Source organism: Haemorhous mexicanus, chromosome 13, assembly GCF_027477595.1.
Source record: "Haemorhous mexicanus isolate bHaeMex1 chromosome 13, bHaeMex1.pri, whole genome shotgun sequence".
In the NCBI taxonomy this organism is placed as follows: Eukaryota; Metazoa; Chordata; class Aves; order Passeriformes; family Fringillidae; genus Haemorhous; species Haemorhous mexicanus.
In genome coordinates, this window is record NC_082353.1 from 18474135 (window position 1) to 18494391 (window position 20257).

General features: G+C 45.5%; 1 protein-coding gene across 1 annotated transcript; it reads left to right on the top strand.

Moving 5' to 3' along the window:
* The first annotated feature begins 2015 nt into the window (after window positions 1-2015).
* ARRDC4 (arrestin domain containing 4) lies at window positions 2016-11036 on the top strand. Its single transcript, XM_059858605.1, has 6 exons — window positions 2016-2394; window positions 3456-3522; window positions 3798-3945; window positions 5728-5830; window positions 8091-8245; window positions 8360-11036. Exons 1-6 carry the CDS (start codon window positions 2049-2051, stop codon window positions 8414-8416), a joined length of 876 nt encoding a protein of 291 aa, XP_059714588.1. The 5' UTR covers window positions 2016-2048; the 3' UTR covers window positions 8417-11036.
* The last annotated feature ends 9221 nt before the right edge of the window (window positions 11037-20257 follow it).

The following is a 20257-nucleotide window of genomic DNA, read 5'->3' on the forward strand; positions in this document are numbered from 1 at the left end:
TTCAGTAATTAACTGAGTCAGCTGGGAAGCACCAGGCCTGTGTTTTGCAGTGCCCCAGAGGGATGGAGGAATGCAGGAAGATGCAGCTGTCAGGAGCTGCGAGCGGGCAGGTGACAGAGCAGGAAATGACTCCTTGGTCACCCATGGAAAAGCCAGCACATCACCCACTACACACACCTCCTGGAAGATGCTTGTGCTTGGGCCACCACAAGGCCAAGAACAGCTTTAATTGCAGTATATGTCCAATGGAATCAAAGCATTTTGGTTTTGGGAAAACGCGTATTTTATGATTGGCTTTTCACAAATTAAAATGAATATTATACGTGTTATGTTAGAAAGTTATGCTGTATTAATTTTCTTAAGTAGCGTGTTAAATATAGTTTTAGGTTATAACAAAATGTTACAATAGAAACTATGCTATGTAGGATACTTTTTTAAAGAGAGGACTCACACCGAGATAGCAGCCACAGGACACCTAAATCTTTCAGAGAAAGAGAATTTATTGCTCTCTTATCAGAAGAAACGAACTTCTTCCCGCCTCGCTCAGTCCTGAAGACACTGTTAGGATTAAGAGGAAGAAGTTGACGATGACCAGACAGAATCCTGGTTTGAATGGAATTTATGCATCATGTATGAGATGTATGAATATGCAACAGGCTATTATTTTTTAAGGGTTATTCCTCTGTTAACGTGGGTCCTTTTTCGGGCTTATGTTGCCCAGAAAAAGGTACCCGGGTGTCCGTAACTCTTTGTTTCTCTTGTCTCATATTGTCCTAATCCAAATTATCCTAATTATATTGCTAATTATCTAATTATATTGCTATTTTTATAACCATTTTATTATCATTAAAAATTTAAAATTTTAAAAAACTAAGTGATTGGCGTTTTTCACAGTTTGCAGCAGGTCTTGGGCTGGCTGGAGGTGGGCACGGATTCCGCTATCACTGTGGGAATGATGACTCTGGCCGTGCCCACCCAGCCACTCAGACATATTCACCACTCTTCCACTGTTTGCTGGGCTTTCCTAAGCTTCTACTTCTAAACATAACAGCAAAACTTTGCATTTATTGTTTATTCTATCTCCTGTGTGTTACCTATGGATGTTGTGCTCAGGTAGGACAGCACACAGCGAATGCGTGCACCTTTTTCGCTGCCCAGGGTACCAAGCGAGGTTGTAAGAGCAAGTTCTTGAACCAGGGCTCTTCTTGCTTTACAAGGTGCAGACACACACTGTATTTGTTCGGACACGAGCTTTCCACGCTGTTCAGGACGGTTTAGAGCTAAATCCCTTCACCTCCTGCCCTTCAGTGGAGTGAAAAAGGGCTTCACACAGGCAGGTAACCCCCAGGAAAGCAGGGAGTGAACAGCAGCACCACATCGTTTTTCCATATTTAACAGTCCCAGCCAGCCCGGCTGTCAGCGGGAGAGGCTGAGACCGCCCCAGAGCGCCGCGCTGCCTCCCTCTCTCCCACGACAGCACCCGGGGGACATCGAGAGACAAGGTTTCCCCTCAGCGCGGGGTGACCAAGGGCACACGGCTTTCCCACAGCGCCAGGCTAGCGGGCAGTGACCAGAGGCGGGGGCGAAGGAGGGACAGGACCCCCGAACCGCCGCTGCTGCCGCCGCCGCCCGGGGCCCCGTCACGGCGGGGCGTGAAGGGGTGAGGGGTGAGGGCCCCGCCCCCGGCCCCGCCCCGCTCCCTGTTTACCCACAGGCTGTGCACGTGGTGGCTGCGGCGCGCCATTGGCCAGCGCCCGGGGCCCTGCCGCCGCCTCGCCAATCGCCGCGCTGTCCACGCGCTCTCGCCCGCTCGCGATTGGCCCCGGCGCGGCGATCACGCAGCGTGACGCACTCGGGGCGTGCGCCAGCCGAGTACCAATGAGGCGGGGGCGCAGGGGCGGGCCGCGGCGAATGGCGGCGCGCGGGGCCGCGGGGCGGCCAATGGGCAGCGCGCGGGGGCGGGACGGGGCGCCGCGGGCGCTGGCGGAGACGGGCGGGTTTAAAGCGCTCGGCGAGGGCGGGCGCGATTCCCCCGCGGCCGGGGAGCGATGGCGGCGGCCGGGCCGGGCCCCGGGGCCGGCGGCGCGGTGAAGACGCTGGCCCTGGTGCTGGAGGACGAGGCCCGGCGCAGCGGAGGCGGCGGCGGCGGCTACTGCAGCGGGGACACGGTGTCCGGGCAGGTGTTGCTGGAGCTGGCGGGGCCGCTGCCGCTCCGCGGGCTGCGCCTGGAGGCCGCGGGCCGGGCGCGCGTCGCTTGGAGCGAGAGCCCCGGCGCGGTGCCCGGAGCGGGCACGTGGGGGGTGGCGGTGCGGACCCCGGGGCCGGGGCCGCGGCGGGAGGCGGAGGTGCGGTACCTGGACATCCGGCAGAGCCTCCTGCGGGACCCGCCCGAAGGTGAGGCGGGAGGGTTCGGGAGGGGGGGCGCGGGCCCGGCCGCTCCCGCAGCCGCGGCGGGGGTGGGACCGGGGGAGTGGCGCTGCGGGAGCGGGGAAGGGCTGCGGGAAGGCGCCCACGGCCGGCGGCGAGGGGGAGGCCGAGGGGGGAACGCTCCGGGTGGAAACGGGCACCGGGGGCCGAAGGAACGATGGCGGGGCCCCGGGAGGACAGCGCTGCCGCAGCGCTCAGCCCGGGGAGGATCACTGCCTCATCCACGGCCGCGCGATTCCTGTGTGGGGGCTCAAAAACGCCGAGGGGGGCTGGAATAAAATAAATTAAAATAAAATGCGCAGTTCGAGTCCCTGCGCTGTGTGGGTGTCAAAGGTTCGGCCCCTCCGTGGGTCCGTCGGGCCCCTCCGCGCTGCGTGTGCGGTACCAGCAGCTGCGGGGAGGGAAGCTGCCGTGGAAGACCCTGGAAGCAGCCAGGCTCATCCAGTGGATTAAGGCGGCAGGGGAAGCTCGCTGTGGCGGAGCTCTGTCACTCACCCACTGCAGCACTGTGGCAGCGTTGAAAAAAAGAATTAAAGACAGAACAACGACAGGGTGAAACGCAGCTCAGGCTGATCTGTAGGGAAAGTAGATTCAGGCCTTGTAAATTGTGTAACAGTAGGCCCTGTGTGAATTAATTGGGAGCTCATGTATTTATAGAATTTCTTCGTGCTGACCTTAAATGGCAGATTTTTCGGCAGAGAAGTTAGTGTAATTGCTAATTGGAAAAGTAGACTAATTGTTGTCCTGCTGAAAAGAAACTTAATTTATGCTTTGCAGAAGCCATTTTGGATTAGAAATTGGCCAGAGTCCTGAGCTGAATCTCAAGGTCTCCCATGTTTCCTTGATTTTTGTTTTTCATTGAAATCACATCACAGCATAAATAAAGTATGGGCCACAGTCCAGAACCCACTGGGATCAGTAAAAACTTCTTGCATCTGGGTGTTTTCATACATAAATAATTTATAAAAACGTCTGCTTTGTTCTATTTCTGGAATAACTAAAGCATACTATTCATTCTTATTCTACAGGTGAGGAAAACTTAATTCTTCTAGATGGAAGACACGAATTTCCGTTCAGCTTTCAGCTCCCTCAAGAGTAAGTTTAATAATCCAACCTGAAGGGATTGTGCTGGATGCTGCTTGTAGTGGAACATTAACTTAATATAGTTTGACTTGTGTTTTTTTTTAGTATCAGCTTTATATATTTGTCTTAATCAAGCACCACGCAGACAGGCCTTGTTTGCTTCAGCTTCCCCAAGGCCCTAAAAGTACAAGCTGTAAATTGGGAAACGTTTATTGTGTGCAGGAAGTGTTAATGTTTGAAGCTGAAATATTAATTGAAGGTAATGGTTTTATGACTGCTTGTTTCAGACCTCTGGTGACCTCTTTTACTGGGAAGTATGGCAGTATCCAGTACTACGTGAAAGCGGTGCTGGAGAGGCCTGCTGTGCCTGACCAGAGTGTGCAGACAGAGCTGCAGATCATCAGCCATATCGATGTCAGCTCACCAGCTCTCCTGGTAAGAGGGTCCCCCACTTCTCCTCCCCCCTGTAAAACCAGCTGCAAATAAACCATTTCCAAGCAGCATTCACATCCAGCCCTAACCCTTCCCATGTTATTCCAGAGCATCATTTTCTGACTTTTGAAAGCATATAAGCTCCCTAAGCTTTTCTCTATAAATAGATTATCTTAGGTTGTGTGAATAGCAAACAGAGTGGCTTTTTTAATACCATTGATTACATCCCTGCTGGCAGAGATGCTTCTGCCAAAAAGTTAGGCAGGCTTCAGATGCATAAATAAGGCTTAATAATAGTAATGTGTGCGTGCAGAGTAGTTACTCTTACCAGAGCAACTACATTCACAGGGCTGCAGTGTCCTAAACTCTACAATAATAGTAGGTTGAGGAGCAGTAATTAGAGAAGAGTATTAATCATGCCCAGCCTGTCATTTAGGCTCTGGCCATTATGTTACATATCCCTGCATTTTGCATGTCGTTTTCTAACATGAAGTGTGTGCACGCAGCTGCTCCAGAGATCCTTTCAGTTATTTCCCTATGACAGATTTGGCCACATTAAAGCATTGAGTTTTTAATAATCACTGGAAATACTGTAGAGTAATAAGAAAGATCAGGCATTAAGTAATGAGTAAATAGGCAAGATGGAAGCTAATGAGCTGGATTCTTTTATCTCAACCCATATTATGAAAATAATATAAAATTATACCTTGCACTTTCATGATAGCTACTGGATCTAAATGGTTATTCATTTAAATATGAATGAGTCATTTCTATTTTATTTAAAATGGTAGGATAATTTTAACATCATGACGTGAACATAGAAAAGAGATGTTTTGAGCAGGCTTTTTTTCCCCCTCATTACATGCTTACATTTTAATCCATTCTAGAGAGAACTTAGGGTATTTTGGCAGTGACATCTGTAAGCAGAATAGTCTTTATATTCAGTAGTTAGGAGTTTGAAGGCATCATACCCACATTCTGTAAGGACAAAGCAGACCATAGGTTATTGCACAGAAGACACATCAGGAAGGCAGTGCTAATCTGAATGTATTCCAAGGCTACCACCAAAAGTGCAAAACAATAGGGTTTTTTCATTATAACAAAGAAAATAAAAAAACAGTTTGCATTATTGTATTGACTGAGTGTCACTGCCCAGTAAATCAGTTTGAGTAGCTTTGATCCTGGCTTGGACACTTGACATGTGTGCTTGGAAGTTTGTTCTAATGAAATGTTACAGGCATGGAAATGTCATACAATGTTACAGTCCTTGAATAATTAAGATGGTTTTTGTCATGCCTCTGCATTTTTGGGGGGGGTTGTGGCTTGCAAGTAATGAAGGTACATTCTCTTAGCCCAGTGTCTGCATATATTTAGCCTTTTTTAGAGATACAAAAGTAAAAAAATTACCTGCTTAACTGTTAGTTTTTCACAGATAAAATGAATTCTGCATTCTTCTGCACTGAGAAACATGTAGATAAACACCACAGTACTCCATGAGACCTTTAAAAAGTTCATTTTGAAGACAAAGCACATGCAAAGACACACTGGTCTGTGTTACTTAGTACAGTCCAAATACAGACTGGGATTTCAAAAGAGAAATATTCAGATTGCCAAACCTTGGTTCCCTATCACATGGTGGCAAAAACTGCAGTTGCACTGAGCTGTTCAGGGATTCAGATCATGTGGATTTTAGAGCTGGGTTGCAATGACTGATATGCATAACACTAAACTGCAAATGTCTGAGAGCTTTATCCCATAAAATGAAAAATACTCTATATTTTATAGACACCTGTTCTAAGAAGTCAGGAGAAGATGGTTGGCTGTTGGTTTTTCACCTCTGGGCCAGTGTCTCTCAGTGCCAAAATTGAGAGGAAGGGATACTGTAATGGTAAGAATAGTTACCTTAAAAATGTAAATACTAAGCCTCTAATAGGTTGGGATTTTTTTTTAATCTCAGTGAAGCCAACACTTTGTAGTTCAAAGAATAGTTCTGTTTAATAGAAGTACATTAAGATGCATATGAATTTTTTCAAAAATCATCTTACCTTTCCCCTTGGGTATATAAATTGAAAGGAAGTCCTTTTAATAATCTTATGGAAAATCCATGTACATTTGTGTGTAAAGAACAACAAAATGTTTTTATCTGGGATAAAATACCTAACTGGGATGTAATTAGGTTTTTACATCCTATTTGTGTAGGTTTACACTTTGGTAAGAATGAGCTTTAGCAGCTTCTTCTTCATCTTGATAAGATTAGATACATTGAGAAAATAAAACATCCTGAAATTCATTTAGTACTATATAAAAGGAAGATTGGGGCGTAATTTGCAAATAAAGCTTTTATAGCTTGTTCATATTATGCTTAATGTTTCAAAATGAATCATTGTTTATGTCTAAAACATAGTAGGTGGCTATAATTTTGCCTGGATACCACTCTGAAAAAAATAAACTGGCTTGAGGAAACTTACCAAGTATTGTTCTCATCACACTGCGGATGATGTACGTGCTGTGTAACATGCTTTGATACTCCCAGAGGAAAGTTGGTAAATACCAATTATTCATTGGACTTTTTCTGTCTCTAAGGGGAAGCCATCCCAATCTATGCAGAAATTGAGAACTGCTCTTCTCGTTTGATTGTTCCAAAAGCTGCCATTTTCCAAACACAAACTTACCTGGCCAGTGGGAAGACAAAAACCTTCCGTCAGATGGTTGCCAATGTCCGAGGAAACCACATTGCCTCTGGGAGTACAGATACCTGGAATGGGAAAACTCTGAAAATCCCACCTGTATCCCCATCTATACTTGACTGCTGCATTATTAGAGTAGAATATTCATTAGCTGTAAGTATTGGCTTGTCAAATGTACAAACTTTAGATACTGCATTCAGTTGGGAACAGAAGAATTTACTAAGTAGCTGTTAGCTTTTTAACTTGGGAGCTACAATAAATACAAATCTAGAGAAAGGTGTCCCAGCCCATGGTGGGGGGTTAGAACTAGATGATCTTTAAGATCCCTTCTAACCCAAACCATTCTATGACTCTATGAAAAAAATAAGTATCATAAACCACATACATGAGAGACTGAAGGTCATAAAGAGATTCTGAGATGGAAAGGTGGGAATAATGTGGAAAAGAGAGAAATGTTTCTGAGGAAGAAGCAGCAGCTTAATTTCAGACATGCAGGGATTGTTTTGGGAAAGCATTTCAAGCTGAATGGGGTCCTCAAGTGATTCTTTCCAGAAATGGGAAGATGAGACTGAAAGTCAAGTGCATAATTATGTTTGTCAAGAGGGTTTGTATTTTTTTAATGTCACTTAGAGACAAGTTAGAGAAAGAAGAAAACTGCTGAAAAATAAGGAAAGCTGCCAGGGTATTAGCTAAGCATATCTGGGATGACAAAGCTCTTCATTTTTAAATTGGCAGTGTAGGGAGTAGGGCAGCTTTTAAGAGCAGCATTCAATGGGGTCTCATGATGTTTTTTTCTTCTGTTTGGGGGTTGTCACATAGGTGTATATCCATATTCCTGGTGCTAAGAAATTGATGATTGAAATGCCTGTGGTGATTGGCACTATTCCATGTATTGGATTTTCAAGCAGAAACTCCAGCATTACCAGCCAGTTTAGTATGGATATGAGTTGGCTGGCATTGACCATGCCTGAACACCCTGAAGGTAATAAATACATATTGAACTGTCTCTAATCCAGCACAGCACTGTCTGCAGCAGATGGGTGCAGTGCCCGTTTAAGGGCACTGCCAGGGATGTAGGCAATGGAAATCTGGCTCACAGAGTTCTTAAACTGAGATCCAAAATGATTGATGAGGTTACCCCAACTCCAGCCTTCCTGAAGTCTCTCTGCACCCCATCTTACTGAAACAACTAACTTCTGATGGTGGGAATATTCTTCTCAGTACTGAATATATATTGGTACAACACAGTTTTGCTGCTGGAGTTATCCTAAAAGCACAGCACTCTCTGTATTCCTGCTGAATCACCTGAGTTTACTGAAACATAATTTTAGTTACAGTATTCATGAGTTCAGTGCACTTGCAATACAGTTTTTGTGGTCCTGCATATACTGTAATGAAGATGTTCTTGCTGTGAGTGAGTGAATAGTTTGAAATATGACAGAAGCATCTCTTGTGTTTCAGCACCACCAAATTATGCTGATGTAGTGTCTGAGGAAGAGTTTTCCAGACATGTTCCTGCTTATCCACCTCCCATGGACTGTGAGGAACAGTTGTGTTGTCCTGTCTTTGCTTACATACAAGAGTTCCGGTTTCAGCCTCCACCTCTTTATTCAGAGGTAAGAAAATAAATAGCAGGTGGTGTTTTTATTGTCAGATGGTAGAAAAAACCCAAACACATACCTAAATGCAGGAATTGCAGGCAGTAATTGTTGTCTTTCTTCTCTCCTTAGATTGATCCACATCCAACTGATGTAGAAGAAGTTCAGCCCGTTTCATTCATGCTCTGAGGATTTGTAATGAGCATCATTGTGATGAATGTCTTAATCTTTCTGCTGCTTAAGCTGGTAGTGCAGCTAAAAAGGAAACAGTTTTCTTTTTCCAAACTTCAGTCTGTGTACGAGAAAGGCAAAGGAAAATGGAGGAGGTATGAGCACGTTTGGTGATAAAAGAGAACCTGCTGGATTAGTCTGCACAGAGGATAACATGGGAGCAGCTGAGCTTGGGATACTTGAGAAGTACCTGAAAATACTGAAAGGAAAATGCATCAGTGAAATACTGAATATTTTCCAAAAAGTGGATACACTACACAAAGTACGAGGAGGAGATGTGTGGATCTTCTGAAGAGAAAAGCATTTATATTTTGTTTGCAACGCTCGGGAAGAATGTACATAGCGACGTCGAGAACTCCGGTAGTAGAACAGAGTGTGGGGTAAGAAAACATTTCCAAAAGATTCCAGTGGTCAAGGGGCTTCAGCTTTGCACTGTCTGCATCCAAAAAAGGAACACTACTGCAACACAGAGCGAAGTCTTAGGTTCACATTGATGGGAAGCTGCCCTTCTCACGACTGCCAAGTGGTACTATTGCCTCATCATCGTGAGGACACCGTGGATGACAGAATGGCTATTATGCAATATTGTAAATGCAACCATTTCCTGAGTGCAAGACACAAGTGTGGAACAAACAGTGAACTTTGAGATGAGCTTATGCACTATGCTTTCTTTCAAGGGATTTCTTAAGGGAATTATTCTAACCTCTTCTACTGTGAGTTCTTCTTCTGCATCTTAAGCCTATGGATAGCATGATAAGGGGAAGCATGGCAAGGGAGAAACCTTTTGCCAGCAGCAGGTATACTTAGCAAAAAGGACAATATTTATTTATTCAAAAGCCTTTATAAGCCTACCTCTGTTTTGGATATTTACTTGCGGTCAGATTTGAGACCAAAAAAAAGTCTTGTTAAAGCTCCAGTATACTTCAAGGTTCTAAAAGGGACCCTAAATGGTTTCTGTGGTTAGTGAATGAGATACGACGTGTAGGGAGAGGTGTAAATATACCCAGAATAGACATAGCTTATAACTGAAGCGAAAGCAGACATCAGGGGAACAAAGTCCTCTGGTAATGGCACAAAGCTTTTCATTACTCCTGCATTTTTGTCTAAAGATCTATTGTCAGGGGCTGCACTGGTCATTTGCTATCCATACTATGTTTGTTGGTGTGTTTCATTGTTTGTTTTTGCTGTTTAATTTTGTTTTGGTGCAATATTTAAATGTTTTCTTCCTCAGGTCATTTAGAACAGTGAGAGTTTGTTGCTGCTAAGAGTGAAGGCACAGCATTTACTTGCCCTTCTGCTGCCTTCATTTAAAAGTAGAATGTTTGCTTCCTGCCAGCCATCAATTGGGATCAGTAAACAATCACCAACAGATCACTTACAGGACCAGAAAACAGCATTGTCAACATGCACGCACGTTTACAGTCCTGTCTTTGAAATACAGGGGATTTTGGACTACTAGAAACACTCCATATGTCTTACAGAAGGGTTTGGGGTTAAAACCCGGTGCTTCATGTGGTAAAACGGTGTACTTTCTGGTAATTACAAAAATAGCAATTCAGTTTCCTTCATTCCATCAATAACTGCAGTTTAAACAAAGTCTGAGTGGTTTTTTATGAAATCTGTCTTCACTTAAGAAGCAGGGATTTTTCTACAGGCATACACGGATATATATTTTTAGTCTTCTTTTAGTTTAACTTCCTTACATTGTCTAATTTCTAGCACTTCACCTCAAATCCCTTTTGCATCAGTGTGAAAGACAGACTCGTGGCGATTCACATTTCCAAACTGCAGTTACTCCTTTCATTTGCAACATTTAGTATTGTTTTCTATAGCAAATGCAGCTTTAACCAAAATTTGAGTGCATGATTTAGAAAGGAAATTCTAAAAATGATTATTTAAGTCTCAAGGTGTAGCTCTCATGCCTTTTTATTTAAGTGAGGGCCTGCCCATACAATCAGTGCAGGATTTTCATTCAGATCATTTGGAAAGGGAACAAGCATCTTTTCCTTAAACAGATACCATTATAGTTACTTGAAAAGTAATTTGGTTGTGTCATAACTTGCATGGTAATAATTCAAAATATTAGCTTAAAGAACATTAGGTGCTTTTTGGACTGTAATGCCTGATAGGTGATGTGTGCTACCTGGTATAATCATGGTCAAGCAAACAGCAGTATGAAGGGTAAAGGTGTGCTTTTTTTTTTTTTTTCCTAAAATCTTTGAGTTGTTTTCTATTCTTTGCAGATAAACTGTGGCCTTAGATTGTTTGCTGCAAAAAAAGTCAACTATTAAGAACTATTAAGTGTTTCTTAGGAAACACACATGGCCCTTCAAAGGAAGGGTGAAAACATGATTAAGTTCTGCTCTCTGGCACTTGGTTTAGTGCAGAAATTGATCCTTAAAAATAATTACTGTTTGCACAATAATAAGTTCAATATGCAGGGGCTTTGTTTTGATAACTGTGAAACAGTTTAAAAGAGACAAAATAAAAAAAGCTGTTTAACATACAGGAACATGATTGTATTTTGTACTAATGAATGAGCCCCATGGGTTCTTTGTTAATAAAAGTGTCAAATCTACATTGTGCTGTTCATCTCTGGTTTGGTGCTATGTCAAGAAATACCTGTATTCTACCCTACAGATCTCTGATTCTTCTCTGATCTGGGAATTATGCCTTCATCTGTCACTGTTTTAGTTCCTTGAACTATTCATAACCAAGAACTGGAACAAATTGATCAAACAGGGCCTCCTCCCACCCATAGTCATTATGTAATAGGGGCTCTTACCCTAAGAGCTCACATCCTTCAATCCTAATTGGATCTCTCATCTCACATATTAATCTTAGAGGATATTTTATTTCCTGTCAACAAGATTAGAGCAACAAACTAAAGATAAATACATCAGAGCAGCCTTAGAACCTGAGTGCAGAATGACTAAAGCAGAGACCCTGCTGCTGTGGGGAAAGAGGTGACAAACTGTACCTGCCCCATGCTCACCTGAGCCAGGAGTGAGATGATAAATCTCCATCAGGGTCCTGCCTCCCAAGGGTTTGAGGAACAACAGCAAACAGTTGATTTCTTCTTCCTGTTTCCATTTTTGAAGGAAGATGGCAGATTTCTCTGTGGAAAGTCGAGGTGAAGATGCTGTTCAGAATTGTGGAATCACAGAATGGTTTGGGTTGAAAGGGACCTTAAAGCCCATCCCATCACGCCCCTGCCCTGGGCAGGGACATCTTCCACTGTCCCAGGTTGCTCCAAGCCCTGTCCAACCTGACCTTGGACACTGCCAGGGATCCAGGGCCAGCCACAGCTTCTCTGGGCCGCCTGTGCCAGGGAGGAATTTCTTGGGCCTATTTAAGCACCAGAGCCAACAGAGGAGTCATGATTCATGAAAAGGAAAATACTGGTCTTAGATTTTTTTTTTAAAAGCTCTCTCACTAAATGATAGTTAAATATCTTACCATCAAGTTCACAGTAGCAATTCTACTTCAGCCACTGTTTGCTTTTATAGGGGAGTATTTCAGTTGACAAGCTGTAACTGTCTATTAGAATATGTGTGGTGTTTAAACAGGTAGTAAAAAGCCAGGCAGAGATAGAGCAGATCCTGCAGGCTCGTGTTTGCAGCTCTGACCCTTCTGATGTTTGCATGGAAACTCACAGTTTACGTACAGAGCAAGAGAGATCATTTAATCAGCTCCTGGGGCATGTTCCAAATTATCAAAATAGCATGTTCCATGACTTCACCACCCACTTTGGACAGCAAAAGGGAACATCTAACTCAGTTTGTAAAATCTCTGCTATATATATAGCAATAAAAACATGGTGGGAGAGCACAGTTTGCAAACAATGTTGATTTGGAGATAATCAGTTGTTCTACAGCTCCTTAAAAAACCCAGGCATTTGTGCTCTATTTTCTAGTCAAATTCTGCTGAATTTCAGTGCTCTCCTCAGGGTAGTGACTTAGCACAGGGACACAGAACCCGGCCTTCAGACTGCTGCCTGTTCCAAAGCTGATTATATAATATGTTAGCATCAATATGGACAGTCCAGGCTGCTGCACAAAGCAAATTCTCCAAAGAACTAATTAGGTCTAGGATGAACCCAGTCCACTTTTAGTATTAACATTTTATATGTGGCATAGACAAGGTGACAGTCTTGTTCCAAATTATATTGTCATTATTTCTAAGCAATTAATAGGAAATGAGTATACAGAAAAACTCTGCTAAAATATCACTGCATTATTGACATTTTAGGACAAGTGACTAATAATAATTTTAACTCAAAAAATTCTGAAGGGTGGTTTTATGTGGAATAGAAAATGGTAACTCAGGTGGGAGTTCACTGGAGTAGCTGCTCATGCCATCAACATGCTGTGGGCCTTCTTATCTACACAGGGCAGATTCAACTGTGCTACTGATAAATCTCCCAACACCCATCCCTTCAAAAGAACAGAGATCCTTCTTAGTTTTGGCTGACATTCAGCCACCTGGCTGCCTGTAAGGTGAGGAGAAAAATGAAAGACAGGGTGAAAGTTGGAGCAAGTAGGCTAAACCCAGCCAATTTTTAGCAATGAAAAACTGGGTTTTTTTACAGCACCTTGGAACGGCATCAGCCTCCCCATAAATGAGGCACTGGGCATTGACAGAGGTGAGAACAGAAGCAGGATTTTGACTGCAAGGTCTTAAACAGGATTGTTGCACACCCAGAAAGATTCCAGGTCTCTGTATAGGCCAGTCCTATTTGATGTCATGTCTAGAATCAGGTTCTGTTGGTCACAGCATATCAGACACCAGCACGAGGAGAAAGTAATTCTTACTGCTGAACTAATTAGACTAATCAATGCACAAAAGAGAGCACAAGTGACAAAGTTACAATTTCATTTGAATCATTTAAGGCCTGAAGTGCTTTTCTCCTATGTCTTAGTGTGATGTGACCAATTCAGTAGCCTTAAAAAATTAGAGAAATACTAAAGGAAATATTCTGCTGTCCTGAGAGTAAAATGAGAGCAGAAAGGGAAGAGCATTGACTGACCTGACAGATTCTCCTTCTACAGTGTCCTGGAGAAGTGTCTGAGAGGGTTTAGTGCCACAAAGTCCCATCAAGTTCTGCACTCTGTGCCCCAAAAGTGGCATTTTGGTGTGAGCACATCTCTCCCTCACTCAGATCCTGGAGCTGGCCTCACCCAGTACCTGTCAGGCACAAGGGACACACAACAGCTTAGAACCAGGGAGCAAAAGCAGAACAGCTGGCATTCCAAGGGGCCCTCCCGAGCTGCAGCCAGAGCTTCTCCCTCATCACAGGCTGGAGCAGCTGTGCTGTCACCTGCAAGGATGGCAGTGACACAGGAGCTCCTCCAGCCCCACCTGGGAGTCTCACACTTCGGGGGCAGAGAGCTGGAGATGTCTGTTAGCAGAGGTGTGAAATAAAGGTCCCCAGGAAGGGCAGGCTTTCCCTCATGTGATCCCACCTGCCATCGCTGCGAGAGGACTTTACACTCATCCAAACAAATTAACAATTCATTTCCAACCCTGACACGAAGATTAACCCTGCCAATTAATTCCTTAATCTCTTGCTGCTGACAAGGCTCACAGTTGCCATGTGGATTCTTGTCCACTGGGGCCTGGAGCAGGGCCATTCTGTTTAATTAATGCTGCATCCAGGAGACGGTGGAGCTGATGCTCCAACAGATTCCAGCAACACAAAGCAGAGCTGCAGCTCACACACCACACAAACAGCCTGTGCTGAGCACCTCCACGAGGTGCACACACCATCCCAGTGCCTGTGGCAGCTCTTGCTGCATAAAGGGGGCACTTTAACCAATCCAGAGACATTTAGCCATGGTTTACTTGTAGAAAAATTCTTCTTGATCTCTTCTCCACAACAGATGTGATCAGCATTTTGCATGTTTCCAGTAGCAGCAGGAAAAAACAACCCACAGAACTGTGTCAGTCTCCTTCCTCCTGCCTCAGCCAGCTGACATGGTGTTGGGTTTGGGCTTGGGGCTGCAGGGAGGAGGGGCAGCCACGCTGAGGCTGCTTCAGAGGGAGAGGCTGGATGAGAACTGAACTGACACGAGTTTGGAAATGTGTGAAGTACAGTAAAAAGGAAAAGCAATGCTCAGTCACCTCAGGAAATCTTTGTAAACCAGCTATAACAAATTGGGTCAATTTTCCTTTGTTTCTATAGGTTTTGCCATATATAATTAAACAGACACTGCCCATTAAGGTGCTTTACAACGTGAACTAATACTCAATAAAATCTATGAATAATATTAAATTAAAGACTAAAACCTCTGGACATGTAAACCAGGAAATTGCAGGTGTATAAACTAAGCAAGCAACAAAACCCCCATAATTTAGTGCCTGTTACAACTAGTCCAGTGGGTGGAACAAGTGAAGGGATCCCAGAACTGCAGGGAACACATGGATTGTATAAACCCACACGTAAATGCTGTTTACAGAGAAGGATGAGGAAGGAGGCAGGATGATACACTGGACAGGACATTCTGCTCCACACTGAAGTTGGGTAATGTCTGCCTTGGGGTTTTGTTGTTGTTTTTCATGGATTTGGGCTCAGTGCTCAATTATACACTAAACTCCCTTCACCCAGGGAGGGTCAAGGTCATCCCCTTGCAATGGCCAGACAGACAGAGGCAAGAAAAGCCTGGATTGTCCTGCAGACCCCTGCCCACCTACTCCTGACAGGGCAGAACAAACATCTGCTGTTGGGGAGCTACGAAAGGGGAAACAACTTTCCATGCGAAAATTGCATCTACCTGATTGGAACAAGCTGGGCAGGTACCTGTCACTGGTCTCACTGGAGAGGAGTTGCCTTCTTCAGTACATCCTTTTTTTTGAGGGGTGCAGCAAAGCCAGGAGCAGCTTGAGGACTGGCAGAGATCAGTATTTCTGCAGTGGAGGTGTTTTGCCATGTGTGCCATGCCACTGGAGAACCAGCTCATCGTGTCCTCAGGGTTTGTTTCCATGGCACTTGACAGACCTCTTGGGCTCTTGCTCATGACATGGCATTTTATGCAGGAATCTTAAGCTGTCCTTCTTGATTCTTCATGAGGTCACTTGCTACCAATCTTCAGCAGGATTTGGGGCTCTGGGCTCACGTGGCTCCCATGGGTGTGTGTGGCCAGGGGTTAATTTGCTGCAGGATGATTTGGCAATTCCTTGTTTTCTGGAGTTGTCACACTGTCTTCTAGGAGCTCCTGCTATAAATACCTCTTGGGTGGATGCCAGGGATGTATTTTTTCTAGGCAGAAGCCCAAACCTAGCAGTGAAACACTTGACTATCAAACATGGCACACCAGGACAGGGGCAGAGGGAGGGGATCTGCTGCTTGTGCATTGTATGAGTTGGTAGGAAAGCCCAAGCAGTGCTTAGAACATCACCCTTCCCTCCTGCACTCAAGTAATTTATCTTGCTTAAAATCATTTATGAAATGCAACTTTCTGCAATCCACACTCTGAGCAGGGCTCAAGCCATGCACAGATATTTTGCCCCCGTGCTCAGCTGAGCTGTTCTGTCACCCCCTGATGCATTTGGCACATCACAGGCTGCATCTTCCCTCAGCCCCACTCCAGCCCCTGCCTCAGGCCAATCCAAAGCAGAGAATTTCCATGAGGACTCAGCCTCCCCTTTCTGCTCAGATTGCTTCACCCAGCAATCATGGCAATCACTTGCATCTCCTGTCATTAAGGTGCCTGTTTGATCCCAGACAAACTGTCCTATGGGGATCTGGCACACACTTGTGATCCAGGCATGTTGGGAAAATGACTGCAAGGCTGTTTAGAGAGGTTCCCATGCCTGCAACAGTTCACAGTTCAAGGGGATCCCCATCTCTGCCTGCAACACTACTGTTAAACACATGCTGCTGGAACATTTTCCTTTGGGGAGGGAAAAGCATGACAGAGAACCTGACACAGAGTTCAACAACATCAGCCTCGGCATGTTTTAATTTAATGCAGGATGGAAATCCAGGATGGACCAGGCTTGGTTGTTTACCATCCCCTCTTTCTCTCCCCCACCCACGCTCTCCATCCATTACAGTGGTGCCACTTTTCCCAGGCATCAGCCATCAGCCACAGGCCTGAGCAGGCAAGGATTCCTCCCACTCCTTCAACTGCACCCTAACTACTCCTTCCTTCCCAGACAAGGGCACGCCAATCACTGTTATCTTGGCTGCATCACAGCTCCCATCCCTGAGCAAAGAGGAGCTATTCTATCACTCGACCTCAGCTGTTCAACCCTTCCCTGCCCCTCACACCCAAATCACACGGATCCTCAAATCCCTGCCCAGGGCAGGGGGTGGCAGAGGAAGGCAGGGACCAGGGCTTGCTGTGCTCTTGCTGTCACAGCTCTCCTTGCCAGCTCAGCTCCTGTGAGCCAAGCAATGAAACCATCAAGGCTGTGCCCCGGCCTCTGCTGTGCCGAGCGGGAAGCCATCCTGCCATGGCTGGCACGTGTTCCTGGCTCTCTGGCTGGCAGGGCTGTGGGAAGCATTCTGGGATGCCAGGAGATGCCCCTCCTTGGGTGAGCCACCATTCCAGGAGCAGCAGGGCAGCCCTCCTGCCCAGGGTCTGGCACCAGGACACGGCTCGCACACCGCAGGCTGCTCCCGTGCCAGCGCTTGTTTGAATAATGACATTTTCAGGCTGACACCTGCAGAGATGTTTGCATCTTGCTCTCTTGCACCTCAGAGTTTTAATTGATCTCACAGCCTGAGATTTTCCTGAAATATTCAGTGGTTTCATGGCCTTGCTTTCCATGCAACAGACTGCAGTGCACAGTGATGTGTCACTTGCTCTCCTGATGATCTCGGCCTTTCCGGGCTCTGGAAATCCAGATGCTGGCTTTCCTGCCCTCATCCCCTGGCATCCTTTTCCTGCTCTCATCTCTTGGCAATGAAATGAAACCAATTTGCTAGAAAATCCACTGCAGACATTGTTGTCTTCAGCTGAGTGGAAACTCCCAGATGCTCTTGCTGTTGCTGGCTGAGGAACATTTGTGGTTTCTGGCATGCCCTTGACAGGTACGAAACTTGTAAAACTGCTGAGTCATGAGCTGCACAGGGAGTGACACAACACGCCCCACAGTCAACTTCCAGAGGTGGCCTTTGGCTGAAAATTCACTGGGAGGAGGGAGAGGTGAGCACCAAAAGCATCTGTGGGGATGGTGTGGGCTCCAGGCCAGCAGCAGCCGGGAAGAGGTGGCCCTAACCAGAAAGGGGTGTGTGGCTTCCACAGCCTGGTGGAGGATTAGGCAGAGCTCCTGGGCAGGACAGCTCACTTGGAATGCTGCTCCTTCCCTGAGTAATGCCTGTGAAAGGGGTAAGTGGTGTCACACCTGCCTGAGAGCCAGCAGCAGAGACAACTCTCACTCCTACCTACCCAAATATACACACGTGGCATCCCGTCCTCTCAGCCCAAGCACCCCAGGGCACTTCTGGCAGATTTTTAAGGAATGTAACTACAAACACTATGAAGAAAAAAGGGTGAAAAACATTTAGTCTCCATCAAGGACACACTTGGAAGGAATTTGTTTTTCTGCATCGATTCTCGGATAGGCAAAGGATTCACTTTTTGGAAAGCATCCAAAATCCACAGCTGGAAGTCTGAGTTGCGTCTCTCTGTCTTTTAAAGCAGAAGGGAAGGAATGGCTCTGGAGAGACCCTGCCACTGCTGGGCAGCAAGGAAACACCCTGGGCAGCTCCTATTTGGAGAGGCACATCTGAGACCTGGCTGAATGAGCCAGGCTGGAAAGGATGGAGGGGCAACACAAAACCATCAGCACCACACACAGACCTCATGGCCACGGTGATCTCTTGGTGAGGGACCACAAGGACATGGTGCAGTTTGCTTTAGGATAAACAGGCAGCCCAGTCAATTTATCCAGGGTTAGTCATGCCAATAGCAGCCACAGCCTATTGTAACATTACCAGATTTCATTAGGTGCTTCCCTGCCATCCATATGAGTAATAATAATAACAACGATTAATACTTCACACATGAACAAGTTAATCCTGCTCTTTTAAAAGCAAAAATATTGCTGCCCTTATTTTAAGGGTGGGAACCTGAGATAAGCAAGGAGGGTGACCTAATCATTGTTGTTCTGTGGAGTACACGATCACTTACGGTGTTTCGGCGCCTGGTTCATTTGGGTAATTATTTTTGTGATCCACCCATAAGTAGAACAACAGCCACAAAGGTTTGGAAATGGAGAACAGACCATGCTGCTTTGGAGAATACTGGATACTCTTCTCATTACCTCTGACTGGAGGCAACAGATACAGGAGTTTTGCAGAAGAAAAGGAGGATATGATGGAGAAATGCTCCCTGCTTAGACCTTGGCCCCAGATCTAGTGCCCCTAGCGCCACAAGATTCATGCACATTTTCACCCTACCCCAAAACTCTTGGTGTCAGGGACAGGCACAAAAATGGGACAAAGATTTTAACATCTGTCTGGAATTCAGCCTTGGCTGGATTCAGCATGATGTAGAAAGGAGAGAGGGTCACTCACCTCTGTTCCAACAACCAGCACGTGAAAACATTTCCCACCAGGCAGAGTCAAAGCTGTAGTTGCCAATCACTCTGTACTTACAATAAACTTGCCCTGGAAAACTCTCCAAATGCTACTGACCCATCAGTCTTCACTACATCCTGCTTTTTGTGCTGAATTCACTGAGCACACAAACGTGCTCCCACTTTTACCTACCTCATAGCTGTTTATTCAGACAGCAGAAACTTCTCTTTTAGCTTCAAACACTCAATCCCTTTATAAGAATAAAATATTTAAGCCTTCATACCAAAATCTCCAAACACTCCATAAGCACTACAGTAATCCCCATAATACATATCCATCCTACAGTCAGCCTACAATCTGTACACATCAGAGCAGTTTTCCTGGGGGATTCAGGATCAGTGGACTCCTAAATCCCTGCCTTGCTCTCTAACCAGAGAGGTGACAGGGGACAAGCCAGGAGCTGCAGTAGTTTCTGTGTAGTCCATTTCACCCTGTGCCTACATCAGGCACATTACAGGAACACTGCAAGCCGCCAAGCTGGAGAAAACCTCAGTGGAGGAGGCACTCAGAAAGTTTGTGACTTAAACCAGCTTACTCCTGACCCTGCTGGAATGGCCCCCTCAGCACACTCAGACCTAAGCCAGGCTCCCACCAGAGCAGCTGACAGGGATATTTCTCTCACTTGTAGTTTCATCCTCATGCTAAACTCAGTCCTCCTCAAAGGTGTCCAGCTGGGATAGAGTTAATTTTCTTGTTATTAGCTGGTACAGTGCTGTGTTTTGGATTTAGCATGGGAATAATGTAGATAACACCCTGATGTTTTGTTACTTCCAAATGCTTATGGCAAATCAAGGACTTTCAGTTTCCCATGCTCTGATGGTGAGCAGGTGCACAAGAAACTGGGGGAAGCACAGCCAAGAGAACTGACCAAAGGGATATTCTGTCCCACAGAATCTCAAGTTCACCATATAAACTGGGGGGAGTGGGCTGGGAGCTGCTTGGACACAGGCTGATCATCAGTCAGCATGTGGTGATCAACTGTTTTGGGTTTTACTCCTCTCTCTCTTTCTCCTTGTCCTTACAATTAGCAGGAATATATCACATTTTATATCAATTAATAAATTATTATCTCAACCCACAAGTTTCACTTTTCTTTCTGATGCTCCTCCCCACCAGGGAGAGAATGAGCCAGGGGCTGTGCTGTACTTTGCTGCCAGCTGGGGCTAAACCATGGCAAAAGGTGACAGCAGAAACCTGTGATGGTGGTGCAC

Bases quoted from the DNA above. Each gene is read 5' to 3' on its own strand.
- ARRDC4 (XM_059858605.1), top strand. From the start codon at position 2,049: ATGGCGGCGGCCGGGCCGGGCCCCGGGGCCGGCGGCGCGGTGAAGACG. The intron at 2,395-3,455 runs GTGAGGCGGGAG...CTTATTCTACAG, and splicing joins CCTGCGGGACCCGCCCGAAG to GTGAGGAAAACTTAATTCTT. The intron at 3,946-5,727 runs GTAAGAGGGTCC...TATATTTTATAG, and splicing joins TCAGCTCACCAGCTCTCCTG to ACACCTGTTCTAAGAAGTCA.